Source organism: Lentinus tigrinus, assembly GCF_003813185.1.
Source record: "Lentinus tigrinus ALCF2SS1-7 unplaced genomic scaffold L226scaffold_30, whole genome shotgun sequence".
NCBI classification, from domain to species: Eukaryota; Fungi; Basidiomycota; class Agaricomycetes; order Polyporales; family Polyporaceae; genus Lentinus; species Lentinus tigrinus.
Genome location: NW_027137939.1, coordinates 279,291 through 295,991, shown reverse-complemented (window position 1 = coordinate 295,991; position 16,701 = coordinate 279,291). Strand labels below are relative to the sequence as shown.

The window sequence follows — 16,701 nt, the reverse complement described above, 5'->3', positions numbered from 1 at the left end:
CTATTGTAACAGTGAGTTGTTATTGAAGGCTCCTTATTGAGCATGACTTGCACGGTCGTCATCCTACTCAGTCGGCGGGGCGAAGGTGTGGGTATGGGATGCAGTGCATGAGCGGTGGTATGATGGACTTCGGAAGTTGCTCGTTCCCAAGTCTCTTGCACAATTTGTAGATTCGCTGATATGCATACGTTGGGGCATTCGAGTGCAAGAGTACGTTGTCAGTCTGACACGGGTTAGTAGGAACTTAGAGGACAATCAGCATAGTATCTCTCTCGGGGCATACCGGCCAAGGTCGACGGATCCGGAACGAAGTTCTTGCCAAACACGACCACACACCACACCGCTGTGTCCGAATCTCATTGGTTCAAGTTGTCTTCATTCCCTCGTCATCACGCACACGTATGTACGTCCTGCATCTCGATTCTCTACGCCTTTGCAGCATTGAGCTCAACTATACGCTTAGCATCGCACGAACCGCAGATATTCCTTCAGACAACTCACTGGCAAATGGACCAAGGACGCGACAGAGACGAACATTCGAAACTCGTCGCAGTGGTTGGGACATCACGGATGGCTATCGCAGGCGGTATGAGCTTATGCGAATATTATATTCAGGTCTGTGTGGCTCACGACATATTGTTGTCTTTATTCTAGCATCCGCATCCATGTCTCCGGGAACCTCTGGAGTCATCCTTCCGGTCGAGTTGCTACATATAATCTTCGAGTCCGTGGACCGCAGCGACCTCTACTTCATCGCGCTATCCAGCAGGACGTTGAACAAAATCGTCACTCCCGCCCTATACTCGAACATCGATCTCGATCTCCCCCACACCATCTATGCGTGCGTTCGCACCCTCGCTTCTGTCCCTCGGAGGACCGCATTCAATCGGGACCTAGCCGGCTTCGTAGAGACCATTTCTCTACGTGACCTTAATGATTGGATCGAGTTACCTTCGGCTCTCCAGAGGAAGCAACGCTCTGTCGTAGGACGTAGGCTAGCGAAGGCCATCCCACGCATGAAGCGGATTCGGAGCATCACTTGCCGGATACGCAGCTTGCCTCACACGCTCCAGGTCTTCACGACTCTTGCGTCCGGTGCATTCCCACACATCGACGCCATCGACATGAATGTGTGTTTTCCGTCACATTGGTCGCCGACACTTACATCACCCATTGCTGGAATCAGGGGCCTGAAGATCTTGAGACTTGACTCGGATGACTTCGGCTCCTTCATGTGTTCCATACTAACCGGAAACTACAACACGCTCAAGTCATTGGTTTTCACAGACCGTCTCCACATAGTGTGGCACGCATGGAAATCTATACCATCGTTCCCGGCATTGGAAGAACTTGGGGTGCAGGTTCAAGTCCTCTCGGAGCGAGCGTTTCAGGACACTTCAAGTGTGCGGCGCTTTATCCTGCCGTGTTGGGACATATGGGATGATGTCGCGATGCCTTCAAATGTCCTCCCGAACCTCGAAGATGTCACATGCTATCCGGTCCAGCTCCGCGCCTTCCTTTTGACAAGTGCGAGTCACAAGCGGCCTATCAGCACCGTCACGCTGAACCATCTCCGGTATGAGAGGTGTCACAGAGGAGGATGCTTCGGCATGGAGGATCGTTTCACCCCATACGACTTCCATCACAACATTGGTCCTACCGTACAAGCTCTACGCTTCTCCAGCGCCCCCCTTCGCCGCCTGAGCTTCTGCGTTCAAAAGCTGAGCGTCAGCGCTCTGTCAGACCTCCTACCTCTTACGGACTTGGAGTACCTGCTGATAGCGCTGGACATGGCCCCGGGCGAGGTATGACGGTCGTTCTGGCGACGTGGTCCTTGACGCTGACTCCTCTCCTCGCAAGGACGATACAGATGACATTTTTGCACTAGCTCCGTTATTGGACCGCATGCCGCGCATGCACACTCTCCTTCTATCCGACGTGACTAAGAAGATGATGAATGAGTGTTTCGCTTTTGCTCACGACGAGGCTTACCAGCGCCGCGCGCTCGCGGCGTACGACGAGCATTCCTCGTTCTTGAGGCGCGTCGCATTCACGACTGAATTCGAGTGGGAGAAGAGGCAGGATGGTTGGCATCCCTGGGGGCACGTCGTTGCGGAACGGGAGATTTTGTCTGACGGAGAAGACGATGAATCGATCGAGTGACGGGCCGTCATACTATTGTTGTCTCGTGAACAGCGTGTCGCAGGTATGATCTCGTCATATCCTGAAACGTTTTGGCTGACGGTCTATCAGTAGGCTTCGCCGTTGGGTAACACGTCGACGAGACGCGCAGTGCATGCTGCAAGTTTATGCGAAACAACCATCATCGTCACGGTATAATTATCGTCTTCCCTTCCCTTTCACGCTCTACTACAAGTTGATACTCCAATTGTCTCTTTTCAACTACCTGTGCGTGCCAAAAAATAACAGTCAATCATACATCTCGGTCGATTCAGACCATCCAACGTCCGCCACTCGTGCTTACAACGGACATTGTCATATAGGATGATTCCGGGACGTACTACTCATCGAATACAGGAGTAGAGCCACAATGCGGCTCACTGTATCGCACCTCGGCCTCAAATATGTTTAGTCCAACATGCCATAACGAGATTAACCATAGTCTCTCGAACGCAATGCCATCAAGGTGATATCCTGCTTCCCAATGGTCTATCGAGACTCTCTTATGTTGGGCTTCCTATTGTGCTTCTGGTGAGCAACGCTCGCACTAGCATGGGCCTGAGAGTGTGCGCTCACCATGGTGAACAGTTTGAACACGTTCGCGAGGTTGCACGCAAGGACGAGGCGCGTGAACGGCTTTCTCGTCACGATGTCCGCGATAGGGATCTTGCGCCGGAACACCCAGTTCGGGTACGCAGGCCACTATAACGCAGACACAGATGCTGTGAGTACCCGTTCATGCGAATGCATGCCATGCGGCACTGCCATAATGCGATATGTACCCGGACTTCCAGCTGGATCTCCATGATTCCGCGGCTCACGAGCTCGGTCAACACCGGTTCCTCCCCCGCATGAACGTACGACCCGAATGCCTCCCCGCGTCCCTGTATCAGCAATGCCATCGGGATCCCGTGGTACCCGGGGACGGGATTCTTCAGCGCGAACGGAACCCGCGCCAGGTACTCGGAGTTCTGAGAGCTCAGTTCGTCTCTCCTGTGGGCCAGGTCACCCGCGTAACGGCTGTAGAGCGCTTGCGGGACAATCACTTGTCTTGAAGGCGGATACTCGCGCACTAGCGGCGGCGGATCTTCCGGTATCGCATCCAGAGTGGTTCGCTGGCGTGTCTCCGGTGGCGTAACGGTGTACAACCTGTTGAAACCGAGCAACTGGAAAATGCGGGATATTCGAGAATGCATGAGATAGCTGGCGTAGTCTCTGCTGTTGGTAGACATGATGCTTAGTGAGTTTGGTGAGCAGTCGTCGGTCAGTGGAAATATTCGCAAGTGGTGGCGGAGAAGTGCTCGCGCGGCTCGATTTTGTACACATCTCGGACGACGTCAATAGGCGATTGTTCAGGAAGACGAACCAAAGAGGTCGCGATGGAGCTCTACTGGGTGGTACCGGTAGTCACGACGCAGGGACCGGCGGGGTTTATATACATGACTAGAAGTACGAAGAGCGAGTGATGGTACAAGATCGTTAGTGGCGACGATTGGCTAGAGGATCCTTTGTATCAGTGGAAGAGACACACCATCTTTGTCAACAAACGAACAAAGCAAGGTGAAGGGCGATGAACTGTCCGCAGTCGCACGCAGGCAAGGGCAAGCACATAGACGTACGGAAACGATTGCGAAACCGATATAAAGAAGAGCAATCCAGGGAAACAGTACATCGTTCCAACAAAAGCAGCAGGTATCACTGTGCAGGTGGAGCTGCCACAGTCGGCCGACGAAACGGGTTTGTCTGCGAGTAACGCGGAAGCATCGTGCCCTGTCTTCCCAGCGTCCTCAGATTCGCCACTTGTTCCGGCTCCTCCGTCAACACCGCGCTATCGACAGGCTCGTACTGCGGGACCGGTTCCCCAACCGTACTAAAGCTGCCGATTGAGCGCGGTCCTCGAAGAGTACTGCTGCCATCGTCGGTTGCTTGTGAGGGAGAGGTAGACCGGCTCGCGTCGTCGTTGACGAGCATGAGGACGCGGGGGCTTACTGCCCTCTGGACCTGCGGGGTCGCTAGACCTATGGCTGTTTGTCCGGGAACCGTTGGGTGCGATTGCGGAGTCATATAAGACAGTTGTGTAGGAAAAGGTGACGACGGGGGTTGGGGAAGGAACGGTTGTGCTTGGGGGATGGCGGCAGCATTCGCAGGGATAAATTGAGATTGTACTGGGTAGAGCGGTTGAGCGGCGGAATAGGCCATGTTGTAAGGAGTGGGTAGCAACTCTGGCCGGACGTTCCTCCTCGCTTCCGGATCGAGCAGTGCATTCGGGGAAGCATTGGACATCCCGCCAGCAGGATCGGTTGTTGGATGAGTGCCTGGCACTTGTTGGGAGGCATCAGGAGAGGTGAGTCCGGGGTTCGAAGATGGCCACTCTAGAAGAGTACCGCTACGGGCGTTCCGCACATGACGAACTTGGACTGGTAACGCTGGGGTTGTGGTCGGGAGGTTGCCAGCTTCGAGGACGCGATTCCATCAAAAGTGAATATGATACTAGAAGTAGAATTCAACTTGAGACTCACCCATATTTCCAGGCATGTTCGCCAGCGACGGGGGAACGAAGTCGCGTTCACGTCGGCGTTTGTACGCGAATACGGCAATGAGCCCTATCCCGGTGATGACCAAGGGAACCACGGTCGCGACCACGATTATGGTCGTGTATGTGCTGACTACTGTCTCTGTAGGGTCGGACATGGCGGGGGAGGAGAGACAAGAGCTGAGCAGCCCTTGTGGGAAGCTGGCATGGCGGACGGGGTCGCGAGGTCCTAGGATGCGTCGTCACCGTTTTAGTCCCCGTATCCAGCGCCCTAGGATAGTGGCTTTGATGCAGCTGTAGCCTGTCGTGTACGGATCGCAGCGCTTTCCGCAGTCTTCGATAGACCTTACTTACTACTACGCGCTGGCTGCTTTGCTTTGCCTATGACGAACCGCCGAGTTTGGAGCAATGTCTGCTTACAGGCAAGGAAATGTGGCAGTGAGGACGGGGTAATGCGGTGCAATGCGTGTGGTCCCTCCACCTCGTGATGTGCGAGGCTGTACGGCGGCGTTCAGTACTTACATACGTGAGAATCAATGTTGAGCCCAGGAACTGATGACATGTCGTTGCAGTGGGCTGTGGCCTCGATTATGTATCAACGTGCCAAGCAACGTGAACATAATCTCGCTGCCGGCTTGAATTTGATGATAGGAAAATGGCTCATACACTCTCATGCAGTACGACGTCGTGTTCTGTCATATCACAGGACCTGTCAAGTTCAGGCTTCGTCAAGAGCGGCGCGTTCCAATATGATCCTCTGATACCTCGACGCTGATCATGATCCCGATCTAAATGCAGCAAACAAACGCGGAGACGGATTGGATGAGAGATGCAGTGGATAGACTCGGAATTGAAGGACTGGGACACATGAGGTCGTGATGTCGTGAGGAGAGTAAGAGTGAGAGGAGGAAGGGGGTGCGGATGATAGTATGAGCATTGAGCTTAAACGCCACGATATCCACGACACGGTGCACAGGTCGCCCTGCCGCTATGACGTTGGCAATGGTGACGACTGAGTTGACGGGGTCAAGCGCTGCACAAGGCAACTCCCGCACCAACCAGCGCGGCTACCAATGGCAGAATCGACAAAGAGCGGACTTCTTGCAATGCGGAGTTGGGCCTGGACGGAGCAGTCGCGCTTGGGGTTGGAAGGTGGAGAGATGTGTCCTCGGCCAAGCACGCGTTCGAGCTCCGATCCTCGTCCGATAAGCAACTCATGTTCGCGCTCAACCCGAGCGTAAACGTGATGTTGGTCTCCTGCCCTCCGCTATCCCACCCTGAGATGTAGATGGGGACTCCCCCGCAACGATCGGCCGTCCACGTGATGGGCGGGTTCGTGAGGTTGTTGAAGGACAGGTTGCCCCGGGTCAGGAAAGGCGTGAGTTGTGAGGAGATGGCGATGGTGTAGTTGGGAGTGCCCCCGGACCAGGAGATGTCGAATGTGTCGCACTGGGCGGGTGCGTTGTTGGAGAGGCTGAGCACGAAGGGGTCCGCAGCTCGCGCGAGGGATGCGAACACAGAGAGGAAGACCGCAATCGTAACTGGGAGAATGGAGAGAAATGCCGACGGTCGGGTCCTCCGCTGGCTGTCCTGAGTCTCAGAAAACATGTCGTCGTAGATGGAGACAGAGACTCGGGGGTGATCACTGATGACACAGGGAGCGTGGACACTTTTAAGGATGTAGCGGGGCTAATAGTCTATCGGTCACTCGTGATCAACTACGATTCTTCGCGTATACGGTACACATCAGTGAAAGCACGCACCATGTTGGCTGTGGTATTCGCCAAGTCGCCGCCCGCGGCGTAAATGGTGGCGATTCACACCCGCTCTCATGTCGGAGAGGCACATCATTTGTGCCAGTAGATGTACAGCATGCTGTGCGCACTGGTGATAGATAGTCTCAAAGCGCGACGTTCCTGGAGAATTTGCTTGCTTCCATTTGCACCGTTCTTCCCTGATACATAGCGGGCCCAGATGATAAGATGGGAGGAAGAGGAGTTGGTCAACAGAGTCGGAGCCTAGGTTCGTGGCAAAAGTCCAGGCGCCAATCTTATCTGATATAAGTATGCGGCCTAAACGCCGAAACCATGGAGTCCGAGCAGCGCGTTGCACTTGACCAGTAACTCAAACATTTACCACAGAACCTCGCTTCCACCACCACGCTTGACTACCAAGATGGCCCAACCCCAAGCAGAAGAAAGATGTATCTGCGGGAAGTGCTTTGAGGGGTGGCTATCGCCGAGAATGCGGGAACGCTTAGAATGTGAGTAATTCTGTATGTTGGCAGTTACCGTCCGCCCATCGCTCGCCACACCCTTGACTCAGATTCTACTGAGCTTCGTTACGAGCTCTCCAAGTCATTGCTCGAGACACAGGATGGAGTTCCAGACGACATCACCAGCGTACTTCCCATCGACTATGCCCACATCGACGTGTCCGTCCACTATCTCCCTGCGGAAGTTCGCGCTAAGATCGGCCCCTCCGCCCCCTCGGAGGACTGTCCTGCGGGTGACACCGTATATCGGGGATACATTGCCGTCTTCAAGGCCATCAAGGACCTCATCGCCGGTGAGGATCCAGAGCACCACGGGTTTCCATCCGTGTCCACCGTCTCCGATCACCTCTCCAAGCTCCGAGACCGTGACGCGTCCGAGGACTTGTCCTCGAAGTACATCGCCGCCTACCTCGACAACGGAGGGAAGGCCGAGTACGCGCTTGACTGCATAGTCGACCGAGCGCGTGAGGAGCTCTCGCCCCTCGGCCGACAGTACAATGCGGAGAATCAGTACATCGACGCGGTGCTGGAGAGCGAGCAGAGCCATGCAGCATGCGCTAACGACTTGGACTTCGCTCTCGTTCGGGAGAAGCTAGGGTTGCCTGCGGAGACCCGGGGCGTCGTCCCCGACGATGAGGCCGATTCGCGAGACCCTCCTTCTGATGACGAGCAGTAGGGCCGGCGTTTCCATGATGTCTTGAATGGTTTTCTGCTGAAGCGATTATGGGGTGTAGGATAGGTCAATGCTCCGGTAGACGATGATATACCAACAGATTGTACAATAGGTCCGTATCACGAATTGTAATGAACATCTTGCCTCCCACCTCATCGAGTACGTGCGATGCACATGTTCGATCCATGATTCCTACAGCCATGGCTTCGAAGAACAAGCCCGCCTTTAACGCCACCATACGGCACGCGATGGTGAGTCTAGATCGTCGTTGAGTTGCACTATCGGTTCTTGCTTATCAAGTATTCAAGGACCATCGCGACTATGCGACCATGCATGTACACTCTCCAGCCCAGCACGTCCGCTTCCTTACATACCACACACATTTCGCCTTGTCCGCATCGCGAGCGCGAGCCTGCGAGCTCTGTCGAGCTTCATCTTCCCGTGAGCCCTCCCCACCGAAGCTCATAATGATGTCTGTAGATGACGAGGACGTCTCTTCTCGTCAAACCGACCCTCCGCATTCACCAATATCTGTTCTTGTCTTTCTTCGGCTTCCACTCCTCCGGGTCCGACATCACACGCGTCCTGCGCTCCTTCGGCCCAACACCCACCAACAGACACACATACGCATACATGAGCCCAATAGTATGCTCGTTCCCATACGCGATATACGCGCTCTTGATCGGGTTCCAGCTCGTCGTCTTCGTGACCATCGACACCATGCGTGGCTCGCCCCCCTCGTGCACATACAGCCCGGAATACCTGAGCTCGTAGTGCTCCCAGCGCTCGGGGTCCTCCTCCCCAAGCATGTCGAACACGACGTTCACCCCGCCCGTGTACGCGCGCATCGCGCGCTCCAGGGGCCCGCACCCCTCTGTATCGCCGACGCTCACGACGCTGTCGGTGAGCACCCCGTGCTGGTTTGCGAACGCCCCGTCGTACGGCTCGTCGTCGTAGTACACGAGGCGCAGGACCGGGTTCAGGTCGAGCTCCCAGCACGCTGCGAACAGCGCCGCGTCGCTGCCCTTCAGCCATTGCTCGAGCTCGATGAGCGGGTTCGGGTCTTCTTCCGACACCGTCTTCGGGAGCGGGTACTGGTGGCGCAGTCCAAAGCCAAGCGTACCACCCTTTGGGAGGACGTTTTCGTCGTCGAGCAGGTCCTTCAGCGCTTGCGTGACCTCGAGCGCGTTTGCGCTCGCTGGCTGGAGCAGGTTGAGCCCATTTGGGGGCATGCTCAGCTGCTGCACGACTGTCCCGGGCGGTGCGAAGTAGAGATTGTAGGTGATTGTCACGCGGTGGCCGGAGGTGACAGGAAGGACTTCGTGGTCGATGTCGCTGAAGAACGCGACGAAGGCGACGCTGCTGGACATGTCTGGCAAGGACAGGAGCTTGGACGAGTCGAATGTGTATGCCTTGTACTCGTGGCGGAGGATCAGCTCGCCGCCTTGATGCGGGGTCGGGAAGACGATCACGAGCGATCCGAACATGTTGCTGGCTCGCGGTGTATCCTTGTGCGACTTGAAGAACGCGTCCTTGCCTGGGAATGGATGCGAGTCAGGCGCTATCTAGGCCGAGTTACCCGAAAACGCACCGTAGACGTTCAACTTGTAAAGCTGAGCTTCAATAGTCCTAGTTTCTTCCCGCCCAGGAAACAGACTCGTTCGAACCGTCTCAACTAGACCGGCGTGTCCCGCATCGAGTCCGATCATGAACGCGTCGCTGTCGAGCTTTCCAGCTTTCCGATATGTCTCGTCAAGGACATCCTGATCATTCCGGCCAAACGTCGCTGGCTGACAAGTCTTCGCAGATGCTCTAACTCGCTCTCAGACGCACGTGAGAGATCCATTCTCCTGTGAGGGAACTTCGTGTCAGTATCGTATCGGACGCAGTCAGAAACTTGAAATGACGCGCGCGCTTACCCGAGGTTAGCCCCTATCCCATAGTACAGGATCAGATCTCTGGGTTTCACAGGTAGCGTGCCAGAGCAATAAGGCAGGGATTCTGTCAGCGTTTCACGCAGAGTTCTAATAGGATCCGCCATGGCAGCGACAGTGCGGAAGGTTGAGACGGGTCGGAGACAAGCCCCTGTCGTGACAGAAGCGCTCATCAGTTGGTAAATATATCAACAGAGACGGGCCCGACGTCCTCCAAAACCAGACACTGTACACACAGAATGACTCTTGAACCTCAAAAGGGAACGCGATGATAGTCAGAAGCCGAATCGAGCCACTGATTCTGGCTGCGAGTCACTTGACGTAACAGTAGGAAATCGTCCGAAATACGATTCGGATATTGGCTCGTCACGCAGAGGAATCTCCGAGGAGTGCTCACAGGAAAGCCGGTGAATACGATGCACTGTTGACCTCGGAATAAACCAGCATCCGAGATACGGAACTTCGAAGAAGATGGTGCAGGGCACGGGCCGCCCACGATTCGGACTCGCCAGAGCGGCTGCGTCGAGGAGTAGTGCTGACTGTGATGAGGCTGACGCTGCGTACCCCTCGTTTGATAGCACGTATGTATGTGGCTTGTAAAAGCAGGAACTCACGTTTACTACCACGCCATGGGACAATACACTGATCGATGAACATCTCCGTGACACAGGGACAACACAGCAAGAATGGCCAGGATTCGGATCCCGGTACTAGGCCAATCATTAAGTTAAGACTTCTTCAAGAGAACAAACACCAGAAACACGTAGACGCGACGTAGTCGAGCCAGTACTAGTATCCCGCATCGCATCCGCCAGCGGGGGGAAGGAGCCCGAGTCGCGCATAGACACTGCCGTCGAGAGCGCGCAGAAAGTCCTTGCTTGTCTTCTGGTCTCCGAGCTGTTGTGCGAGGGCCGCCACCGTCTTGGGAACGTCCGGAGACCCAGGGAGCGTCGTAGCAGACAAGTCCGCCAGGGCACAGGCGAGCTGAGAGGCGAGGTCGCGGAGCCGGGGGTCCTCAGATGAGAACGTCGACGAGAGTGCGGGTGGAAGCGTCGTGAGCGGAGCCAGGACGGGGATCGTGGCAGGTTGGGTCGTGGTCAACTTTGAGGCGAAGGAAGCAGAGGGCATCGAGGTGTGGTAGGGGTGGTGCTGCGGTATTGTCTACATGGATCCATGTGAGTGCGCATATATGCGGTCGAAAAGGGAGACGTACACCAGCAAAAGGTCCCCGAAGAGGTGTGCACGGCATGTATGCGCCTGAATACAGCATAGGGTAGGCGTAGGCGTAAAACGGACGGCCTGCTGCAGAATGTGCTTCAGGTGGTCTCCGTGGGACGAGGTATCATGCGACTTACCGGGTTGCTTCCAGTGTCCCTGCTCCGCGGATGAGGTTGTCAACTCGTTCGCCGACCCGGTGATCTGCCTCGCGGAGCCACGCACTTCCGGAGATGACGGCCTCAACAAGGTCGGCTCGGACAGCTCTGCTGGCACTCGCGTTGAGGAAGACCCACCAGCCGGTGCCGTCGCAATGAGAGACGCTAAGAGTGGCGCAGAGAGGCTAACGAGGTGCTTGCAGGCATCTTCCTCGATCTTCACAGGACATGAAGCCGACGGACTTGAGCCCTCGGGCGGCGGCGCGTAGAACTTCAGGATCAGACCGGACGACTGCTCTTGCTTGACCCGCAGACTGCCCCTGCTTGATCTCCTACCCTGGAAGTAGCGCCGCAGATGGTCGGGGGTGCACCACTCGCACCTGGGTAACGCGCGAATCGCGTCGGCCAGCTCCCTACACTGGGTGTCACTAGGAAAGCGAGAAACATTGTCGAAGAAAGCTGTAAACGATGCGTAAACTATAAGCCTCGCTGGCCACCAAGCAGGAGTAGAGTCTACGCACCAGAGAGTACGTTATATGCGTCATTGGTCAGCCTTTTACGACTGCGGCCTACTCTGGCTGTCGATACCGCGACTGAGGGCCCCTGGGATAGGATCTTTGGCGGCGACTCTGTTGAGGCCATGTCCGCAGCGCAACTTGAAAGAGCAGGGAAATGGTATGTGGAGAGAAAGGTGCGCAAGGATTCGGGCAACAGTCGTCTTATATGCGTTGACAGCTGCTAACGTGACGCGGCGCTGTGTGATACTATCGGGGTAAATAGCTCATGAACGAGCTGTAAATTGAAGCCTGCATGAAGCGTCCCTAAGACATTTAAAGAGGTCACAAAAGCACTCCCGGCCTGCTCATGTCCATCACATCCATCTAAGTCTCTGCGTCCGACGATCACCTCTGCTTGCGCGTCGCGACCGCACTCGCACTTCTTCCTGTGCCCGTCTGCCAGCCACGTCCACTTGTGCCGCGAGTCGTTCGAAGCGGCCGACCATCTCCCACACTTCCCCAGACCCGATGAGGCTCTTCGAGTCCTGCCAGAGCAGGCACTCGCTAACCTTGCGGTCAATCGTCTCCGCAGGCATGTGCGATTATCCATCTCAATGCCGTCGGCTCGCACCCCTCACAGTGCGACGTACAGGATGCTCGTACTGGTGGGACTCACCAAACTCCTCGCGCATGGCCAACTCCAGCGGTTGCCGTCTCGCACAGTTTTATCTCCTCAATTTTTGGGGTCGAGCTCGTCGGTCACTTTTTCTTCTTCTTCTCTGTCGGGGCCGCGGACCCACATGTTGAAGCATGTTCAAAGTCAGGAGGTTTGGTCAGGGGAATACGAATGCGAACGAACGTTGTGGTGGCAGCAAGAGACTACTTAGCACGCGGGTGATGTCATGGCCAGGGTGACAATTGACCCGTGATGTGACTGCACGTGCCGTGGGTCACACTACATATCGAGACCCGCAACCTGGCCGCAGTGGCACTCAACCTCCTCACAACTTACTTGGTTTATTACTCGTGGAGGGTTCCCGAGTCGCAGTCCCGCGTTTCAACCCTCCTTCAGGTCGTCGCTCTCAAGCACCCTACGCTCGAAAGAGTACTAGTAGGGTTGTATCACCGCAGGCTATATGGAAACCTAAGAATCGCACATGTACACCAATCATGTCGCGATTGCACAAAGACAACAAGACAAGAACAAGACAGCGATGGCTCTCTCCATCGCCATCCCATCCATTCACACCCGCGTGACCGACCACTCCAGCACGGACGCCGTTCTCACACTCTGCACCCCGTCCACCACATACCTCCCCGGCTTGTCCACCAGCCGCGCGTCCACCTTGACCGCGCCCTTCTTGAACACAACGCCGTCCCACATCTCCGTCCAGCTCTCGGGCGAGTGGCAGAACACGTGAAACGAGTCCCCCTGCCGGAAGCCCTTCTCGGGCAGCCCGTTGTGCAACCCGACGATCATCGAGCGGGGCGCGGGGGAGAGCAGCGAGGCGAGTGCGCGCGCGAGCTTGAGCTGTGCCTCTTCGGTCTCGAACACGTGGAACACGGCGCAGATGGTGATCGCAGAGACGTGGCCGCGCAGCTCAGTCAGCGTGCGGACAGAGGAGAGATTGGGCACTGGGGTAGCAGGCGGGGAGTAGGTAGGCGGAGTCGGCTCAAAGAAGGAGGGGTCGAAGATGTCCCCGGGCACGAACGGGACTGGGAACGTCTCTGGGGTCGTGTTGAACAGCTTGTGTCCGAGCTCCCAGAATTCTGCAGACGCGGGTCAGTATCGAGCAGGGGCATACAGAGGAAGACGCACCTGGTACGATGTCGGTTGCGATCACACTCTCGTGCGGATATCCGTCCGCAATCAGCTTCCGCAGGTCGGTTCCTACTACAGGCAGAGTCAGACTCAGCGAGGTCATCTGCGACGGTGGACCCGATGCACGCACAGCAGCACCCGACGTCGAGCAGGATGGGGTGTTCGCGGGACCTGCCGAGCTCCAGGAGCCGGCCATATGCAGGCAAACGGGAGACGCGGAGCCTGTGTCCAGTTTCCTCAGAGCGCGACAGGGCGAGGCGACCGAGGAACAGACTCACTTTGCGAAGTTGAACTTTACGAGACACGGATACGGGCGTGCCTGCAGGAGTCCCCCGATCGACGTGTCGCTCTACCAAGCGGGTACCATGCGCGATGGCTCACCTCGTACGCCGCACGCTGAACGGCAACGATGTGCTTCTTCAGTTCGTCGACATCGTTGATACCCGTTGCGGATCGGAAGAACTCGAGGCGGTCGCCATCGAGCTGCAGCAAGTCCTCGCTGCCGGCGATAGGCAAAACCTTTCGAAAGGTGGCAACGGGCTTGGCTTCGTCGGACATCTGGGCTGCTGTCGAGAGACGAGGATATTTGCGTCTAGATAGTAGGTTATATTCGGACGATCACATGGGAGGATTCGTATCATATGGTGTCCCATCCGTCATGGGGGAGGGATGTCTCGTAACATCGATGGCATTTCGCGCGGATGGTGGGAACAACGCTCCTGGCAGTTTATACTTAGCCTTCACTTGAACTCACCTATTTCTCGCGTCCGCAGTCGTGAGGGCGCAAACGCCCACTGCGTTGACACGAGGCAGGAGCGAGAATAGCAAAGAAGTGATTAATCAAGGGACAGCACAAACATAGAGGAGCAAGGCGAGAGCAGATCCAAAACAAAAGGGCATCCAACGCGCGCACCATGCAGTTTACATGCTGCCCATCTCGATACCATAGATATTCACGCCTCGCTGCAGACAGGAATACAGTCAACTTCGACGCCTCGAAAGCACGAACACAGCTGACGCACCTTCCGCGCACAGTTCTCCGTCAGCCGCCCGCATCCCCACACCTTCAATTCCTCGATCTCGCCGCACTGTTCCAGCACGCTCTTGACGAACCAGTCGTCGACGCAGCGGCACCAGCCCACGTCGAGCTTCTTCAGTCCCGAGGCCTTCTTCGGTATCAGCTTCAGCGCGTCCTCCGACACCGCCTTCCACCCGTTGATGTTCAGATTCACCAAGTCCGCGCCCGAATGCTTCAACAGCGCCTTTAACGCAGCGTCTGCGAGCTCGTGGTTGCGCGACATGTCCAGCGAGGAGAGAGCGGGCGCCTTCCAGTTGCCTAAAAACTCTGCGACGCCGGCGTCGGTGAGCTCTGGCGTGTTCGCGAGCACGAGGGAGCTGAGATTCAGTGCGTGAGGCTTGATGCCCTGGAAGAGCACGGCGTCGGTGACATCCGCGTTGCCTGACAGGTCAAGGTGTTCAAGGGAGCCCCCGACGGCTTCGAGCAAGTCGATAATCGCGCGTTCCGTCAACGCGTCCGCTGTACCAGGGCAGGAGAAGTCTAGATAGGTCAGCTGACCGCCGAGGGGCTTGATGCACTCTAGGAATTCGTCGGACATCTTGCCTACTTCCTTCAGCCGCAGCTCCTTGAGGTTCGGACAACTCTCGACGAGCACACGCATGCAGTCGACGTCAAATCGCGGGCTTTGGGTGATCAGGAAGCCCTCTAGGTTCGGATGTGCGCGGAAGAACGTCTGCCATGCGGCCGTGCGCACGAGGAACGGCCCGAGGAGCTCGATCCGCTTCAGGTTGGGCAGCCTCTCTGCCCACACGCCTGCAACAGTGTCGTCCATTCGCCCACAGAAGTCGAGGCGAAGGTTCGTCAGGTTCGGGTTAAGCATCGCCATCGTGCAGAACGCAGAAGGCGTTAGATCTGAGGGGAGGAATCAGTGAACCGGAACAGTAACGAACAAAATGACGTACTGGTGACATCGTACAATGTCAGATGTTCATTCTCGACGTCGTAGAAAAGCGTAGCGTTGTCCGCATTCCTAGGGCAAAATAAGAGAAACAGCGACGGAAGAGAATCAGAAAGCACGTACAAACTTCTATTGTTCGACAAGGCTTTTGCGATTTGATCCATATTCATGGTGCCGATATCACCAAGGGCTTCGACATCGTCGATATGCTTACTGATAACCTGTATAGCGGTTAGCCATAGTCTCTACGGTTGCGGGAGAACGATCATACCTGTATGCAGAGAGACGCGAGGCTGGGAAAGCGACGCTCCTCATAGCTGACGACATTGCGCTTGTCCGCCACCTGCTTCCGCTTCCTGGGTGCAGCAGACTTCTTGAAGGGGTCGGCGCCGGAGGACTTGGCGCAGGTATGGCACAACCACCCAGGAGGTGGATTAGCGGCCATAGTGTACTTCGTCTTGAGCGGCAAGAAACGGAGATGAAAAGGGGAACGGCGACGGACGAGCGATGCCACTCACCACCGTGAACTGCTTCTGGCACCGGGCGCAATCCTCGAAACTTCCGACAGGCGGCTTAGGCAAATCGCCCTTCCACATTTTCGACAATGCGGAGTAAGGATCCGCATCGCTGTCTTCGTAGTCGTCATCGTCGTCCCCCTTCTTCGCCTTCTTTTTAGCCTTGGCTTTCTCCTTCTCCTTCTTCTGCTTCGCCTGAGCCGCCTTGCTCTGCTTACGTTTCTTGGGCGCAGGCTCTTCGGGCTCGTCTAGGTTGTCGGAGGCGTACCCATCCGCAGGTTGCTGTAGCTCAGGTCAGATAGTGCAAGGCAGGGCGAATGAGAAAGCATTCGTTGCGAGACGGAGGTGGAGAATATGATGGACGTACCTCTGTCTCCTCAGGCTGCGCGTCGTCCATCTCAACATCCTCATCCTGCTCCCCCTCCTGCTCTCCCTGATTGCTGGATCCGGCAACGGGCTGTGCTTGAGGAGCCTGGCGAGTCCGAGCTCTACGCGCGATAGTTGTCGGGGTGATTCCCGACTCCTGAGGCTCTCATAAGTGTTTTACGACTTGACCGCAGCACAAAAAACCTGCCCGCAAAAACTCTGTCAACGCCGACGACGGGCCCCGAACGTTGTTCCGACGACTCATGTGTAGTTGATCTCAATTCTAGGACCAGATGTAGTGGATGATGGTGGAGGAGGACAAGATCGTTGACGCCCTGGATAGCGCGTCGCGACGTGGTTCATTAAGCCACAAATATGGCAAAATAACGCGTCGAGACTTACGTAATGGCGAGGCGCATTGATACGACCAGGCGGAGGAGACACGCCAGGAGGAGGAAGGGAGAATGTACCAGCTCGAAGCTGAGGTTAGAACTCGGCTTCGAGGGTGCTTATATTCACGAACGTACAAAATGTAATAAAGCCTGCTTAAGTCTAG

The 16,701-nt window shown here is 56.1% G+C and overlaps 10 protein-coding genes across 10 annotated transcripts; 2 read left to right on the top strand and 8 right to left on the bottom strand.

Annotated features, from left to right (window-relative positions):
- The first annotated feature begins 384 nt into the window (after nucleotides 1–384).
- L226DRAFT_615626 (uncharacterized protein) lies at nucleotides 385–2,520 on the top strand. The gene is made up of 5 exons (XM_067686804.1): nucleotides 385–403; nucleotides 464–586; nucleotides 655–1,805; nucleotides 1,861–2,206; nucleotides 2,254–2,520. The coding sequence occupies exons 2-4, from the start codon at nucleotides 508–510 to the stop codon at nucleotides 2,161–2,163; spliced, it is 1,533 nt and encodes a 510-aa protein (XP_067531926.1). The 5' UTR covers nucleotides 385–403; nucleotides 464–507; the 3' UTR covers nucleotides 2,164–2,206; nucleotides 2,254–2,520.
- Nucleotides 2,521–2,670: 150 nt separating this feature from the next.
- Nucleotides 2,671–3,413, bottom strand: L226DRAFT_574100 (uncharacterized protein; the record flags this gene model as incomplete). Its single annotated transcript, XM_067684974.1, has 2 exons — nucleotides 2,671–2,883; nucleotides 2,964–3,413. 2 exons carry the CDS (start codon nucleotides 3,411–3,413, stop codon nucleotides 2,671–2,673), a joined length of 663 nt encoding a protein of 220 aa, XP_067531925.1.
- Nucleotides 3,414–3,475: 62 nt separating this feature from the next.
- On the bottom strand, nucleotides 3,476–4,920 carry L226DRAFT_615624 (uncharacterized protein). The gene is made up of 2 exons (XM_067686803.1): nucleotides 4,701–4,920; nucleotides 3,476–4,634 (listed from the first exon to the last, which is right to left on the bottom strand). Exons 1-2 carry the CDS (start codon nucleotides 4,870–4,872, stop codon nucleotides 3,877–3,879), a joined length of 930 nt encoding a protein of 309 aa, XP_067531924.1. The 5' UTR covers nucleotides 4,873–4,920; the 3' UTR covers nucleotides 3,476–3,876.
- Nucleotides 4,921–5,279: 359 nt separating this feature from the next.
- L226DRAFT_615623 (uncharacterized protein) lies at nucleotides 5,280–6,671 on the bottom strand. The gene is made up of 2 exons (XM_067686802.1): nucleotides 6,478–6,671; nucleotides 5,280–6,411 (listed from the first exon to the last, which is right to left on the bottom strand). The coding sequence occupies exon 2, from the start codon at nucleotides 6,320–6,322 to the stop codon at nucleotides 5,741–5,743; it is 582 nt and encodes a 193-aa protein (XP_067531923.1). The 5' UTR covers nucleotides 6,323–6,411; nucleotides 6,478–6,671; the 3' UTR covers nucleotides 5,280–5,740.
- Nucleotides 6,672–6,889: 218 nt separating this feature from the next.
- On the top strand, nucleotides 6,890–7,665 carry L226DRAFT_468856 (uncharacterized protein; the record flags this gene model as incomplete). Its single annotated transcript, XM_067676162.1, has 2 exons — nucleotides 6,890–6,977; nucleotides 7,040–7,665. The coding sequence occupies 2 exons, from the start codon at nucleotides 6,890–6,892 to the stop codon at nucleotides 7,663–7,665; spliced, it is 714 nt and encodes a 237-aa protein (XP_067531922.1).
- Nucleotides 7,666–8,183: 518 nt separating this feature from the next.
- L226DRAFT_554522 (uncharacterized protein) lies at nucleotides 8,184–9,703 on the bottom strand (the record flags this gene model as incomplete). Its single annotated transcript, XM_067683007.1, has 4 exons — nucleotides 8,184–9,199; nucleotides 9,254–9,472; nucleotides 9,496–9,512; nucleotides 9,582–9,703. The coding sequence occupies 4 exons, from the start codon at nucleotides 9,701–9,703 to the stop codon at nucleotides 8,184–8,186; spliced, it is 1,374 nt and encodes a 457-aa protein (XP_067531921.1).
- A 682-nt stretch (nucleotides 9,704–10,385) lies between these two features.
- On the bottom strand, nucleotides 10,386–11,611 carry L226DRAFT_562421 (uncharacterized protein; the record flags this gene model as incomplete). Its single annotated transcript, XM_067683503.1, has 4 exons — nucleotides 10,386–10,757; nucleotides 10,810–10,898; nucleotides 10,952–11,428; nucleotides 11,491–11,611. 4 exons carry the CDS (start codon nucleotides 11,609–11,611, stop codon nucleotides 10,386–10,388), a joined length of 1,059 nt encoding a protein of 352 aa, XP_067531920.1.
- A 124-nt stretch (nucleotides 11,612–11,735) lies between these two features.
- On the bottom strand, nucleotides 11,736–12,255 carry L226DRAFT_538219 (uncharacterized protein). Its single transcript, XM_067681447.1, has one exon. It carries the CDS (start codon nucleotides 12,060–12,062, stop codon nucleotides 11,841–11,843), a length of 222 nt encoding a protein of 73 aa, XP_067531919.1. The 5' UTR covers nucleotides 12,063–12,255; the 3' UTR covers nucleotides 11,736–11,840.
- A 454-nt stretch (nucleotides 12,256–12,709) lies between these two features.
- On the bottom strand, nucleotides 12,710–13,846 carry L226DRAFT_468826 (uncharacterized protein; the record flags this gene model as incomplete). Its single annotated transcript, XM_067676160.1, has 5 exons — nucleotides 12,710–13,236; nucleotides 13,286–13,377; nucleotides 13,415–13,510; nucleotides 13,567–13,607; nucleotides 13,670–13,846. The coding sequence occupies 5 exons, from the start codon at nucleotides 13,844–13,846 to the stop codon at nucleotides 12,710–12,712; spliced, it is 933 nt and encodes a 310-aa protein (XP_067531918.1).
- Nucleotides 13,847–14,209: 363 nt separating this feature from the next.
- Nucleotides 14,210–15,860, bottom strand: L226DRAFT_468872 (RNI-like protein; the record flags this gene model as incomplete). The annotated part of the gene is made up of 6 exons (XM_067676167.1): nucleotides 14,210–14,251; nucleotides 14,311–15,218; nucleotides 15,269–15,336; nucleotides 15,388–15,485; nucleotides 15,536–15,721; nucleotides 15,783–15,860. The coding sequence occupies 6 exons, from the start codon at nucleotides 15,858–15,860 to the stop codon at nucleotides 14,210–14,212; spliced, it is 1,380 nt and encodes a 459-aa protein (XP_067531917.1).
- Between the last annotated feature and the right edge of the window lie 841 nt (nucleotides 15,861–16,701).

Excerpts from the sequence above, each read along its gene's own strand:
- L226DRAFT_615626 (XM_067686804.1), top strand. The coding sequence starts at position 508 with ATGGACCAAGGACGCGACAGAGACGAACATTCGAAACTCGTCGCAGTG. Across the intron at positions 587-654 it reads ACGGATGGCTATCGCAGGCG|CATCCGCATCCATGTCTCCG; the intron begins GTATGAGCTTAT and ends TCTTTATTCTAG. Across the intron at positions 1,806-1,860 it reads TGGACATGGCCCCGGGCGAG|GACGATACAGATGACATTTT; the intron begins GTATGACGGTCG and ends TCTCCTCGCAAG.
- L226DRAFT_538219 (XM_067681447.1), bottom strand. The coding sequence starts at position 12,062 with ATGCCTGCGGAGACGATTGACCGCAAGGTTAGCGAGTGCCTGCTCTGG.
- L226DRAFT_615624 (XM_067686803.1), bottom strand. The coding sequence starts at position 4,872 with ATGTCCGACCCTACAGAGACAGTAGTCAGCACATACACGACCATAATC. Across the intron at positions 4,635-4,700 it reads GAACATGCCTGGAAATATGG|CTGGCAACCTCCCGACCACA; the intron begins GTGAGTCTCAAG and ends GCGTCCTCGAAG.
- L226DRAFT_615623 (XM_067686802.1), bottom strand. The coding sequence starts at position 6,322 with ATGTTTTCTGAGACTCAGGACAGCCAGCGGAGGACCCGACCGTCGGCA.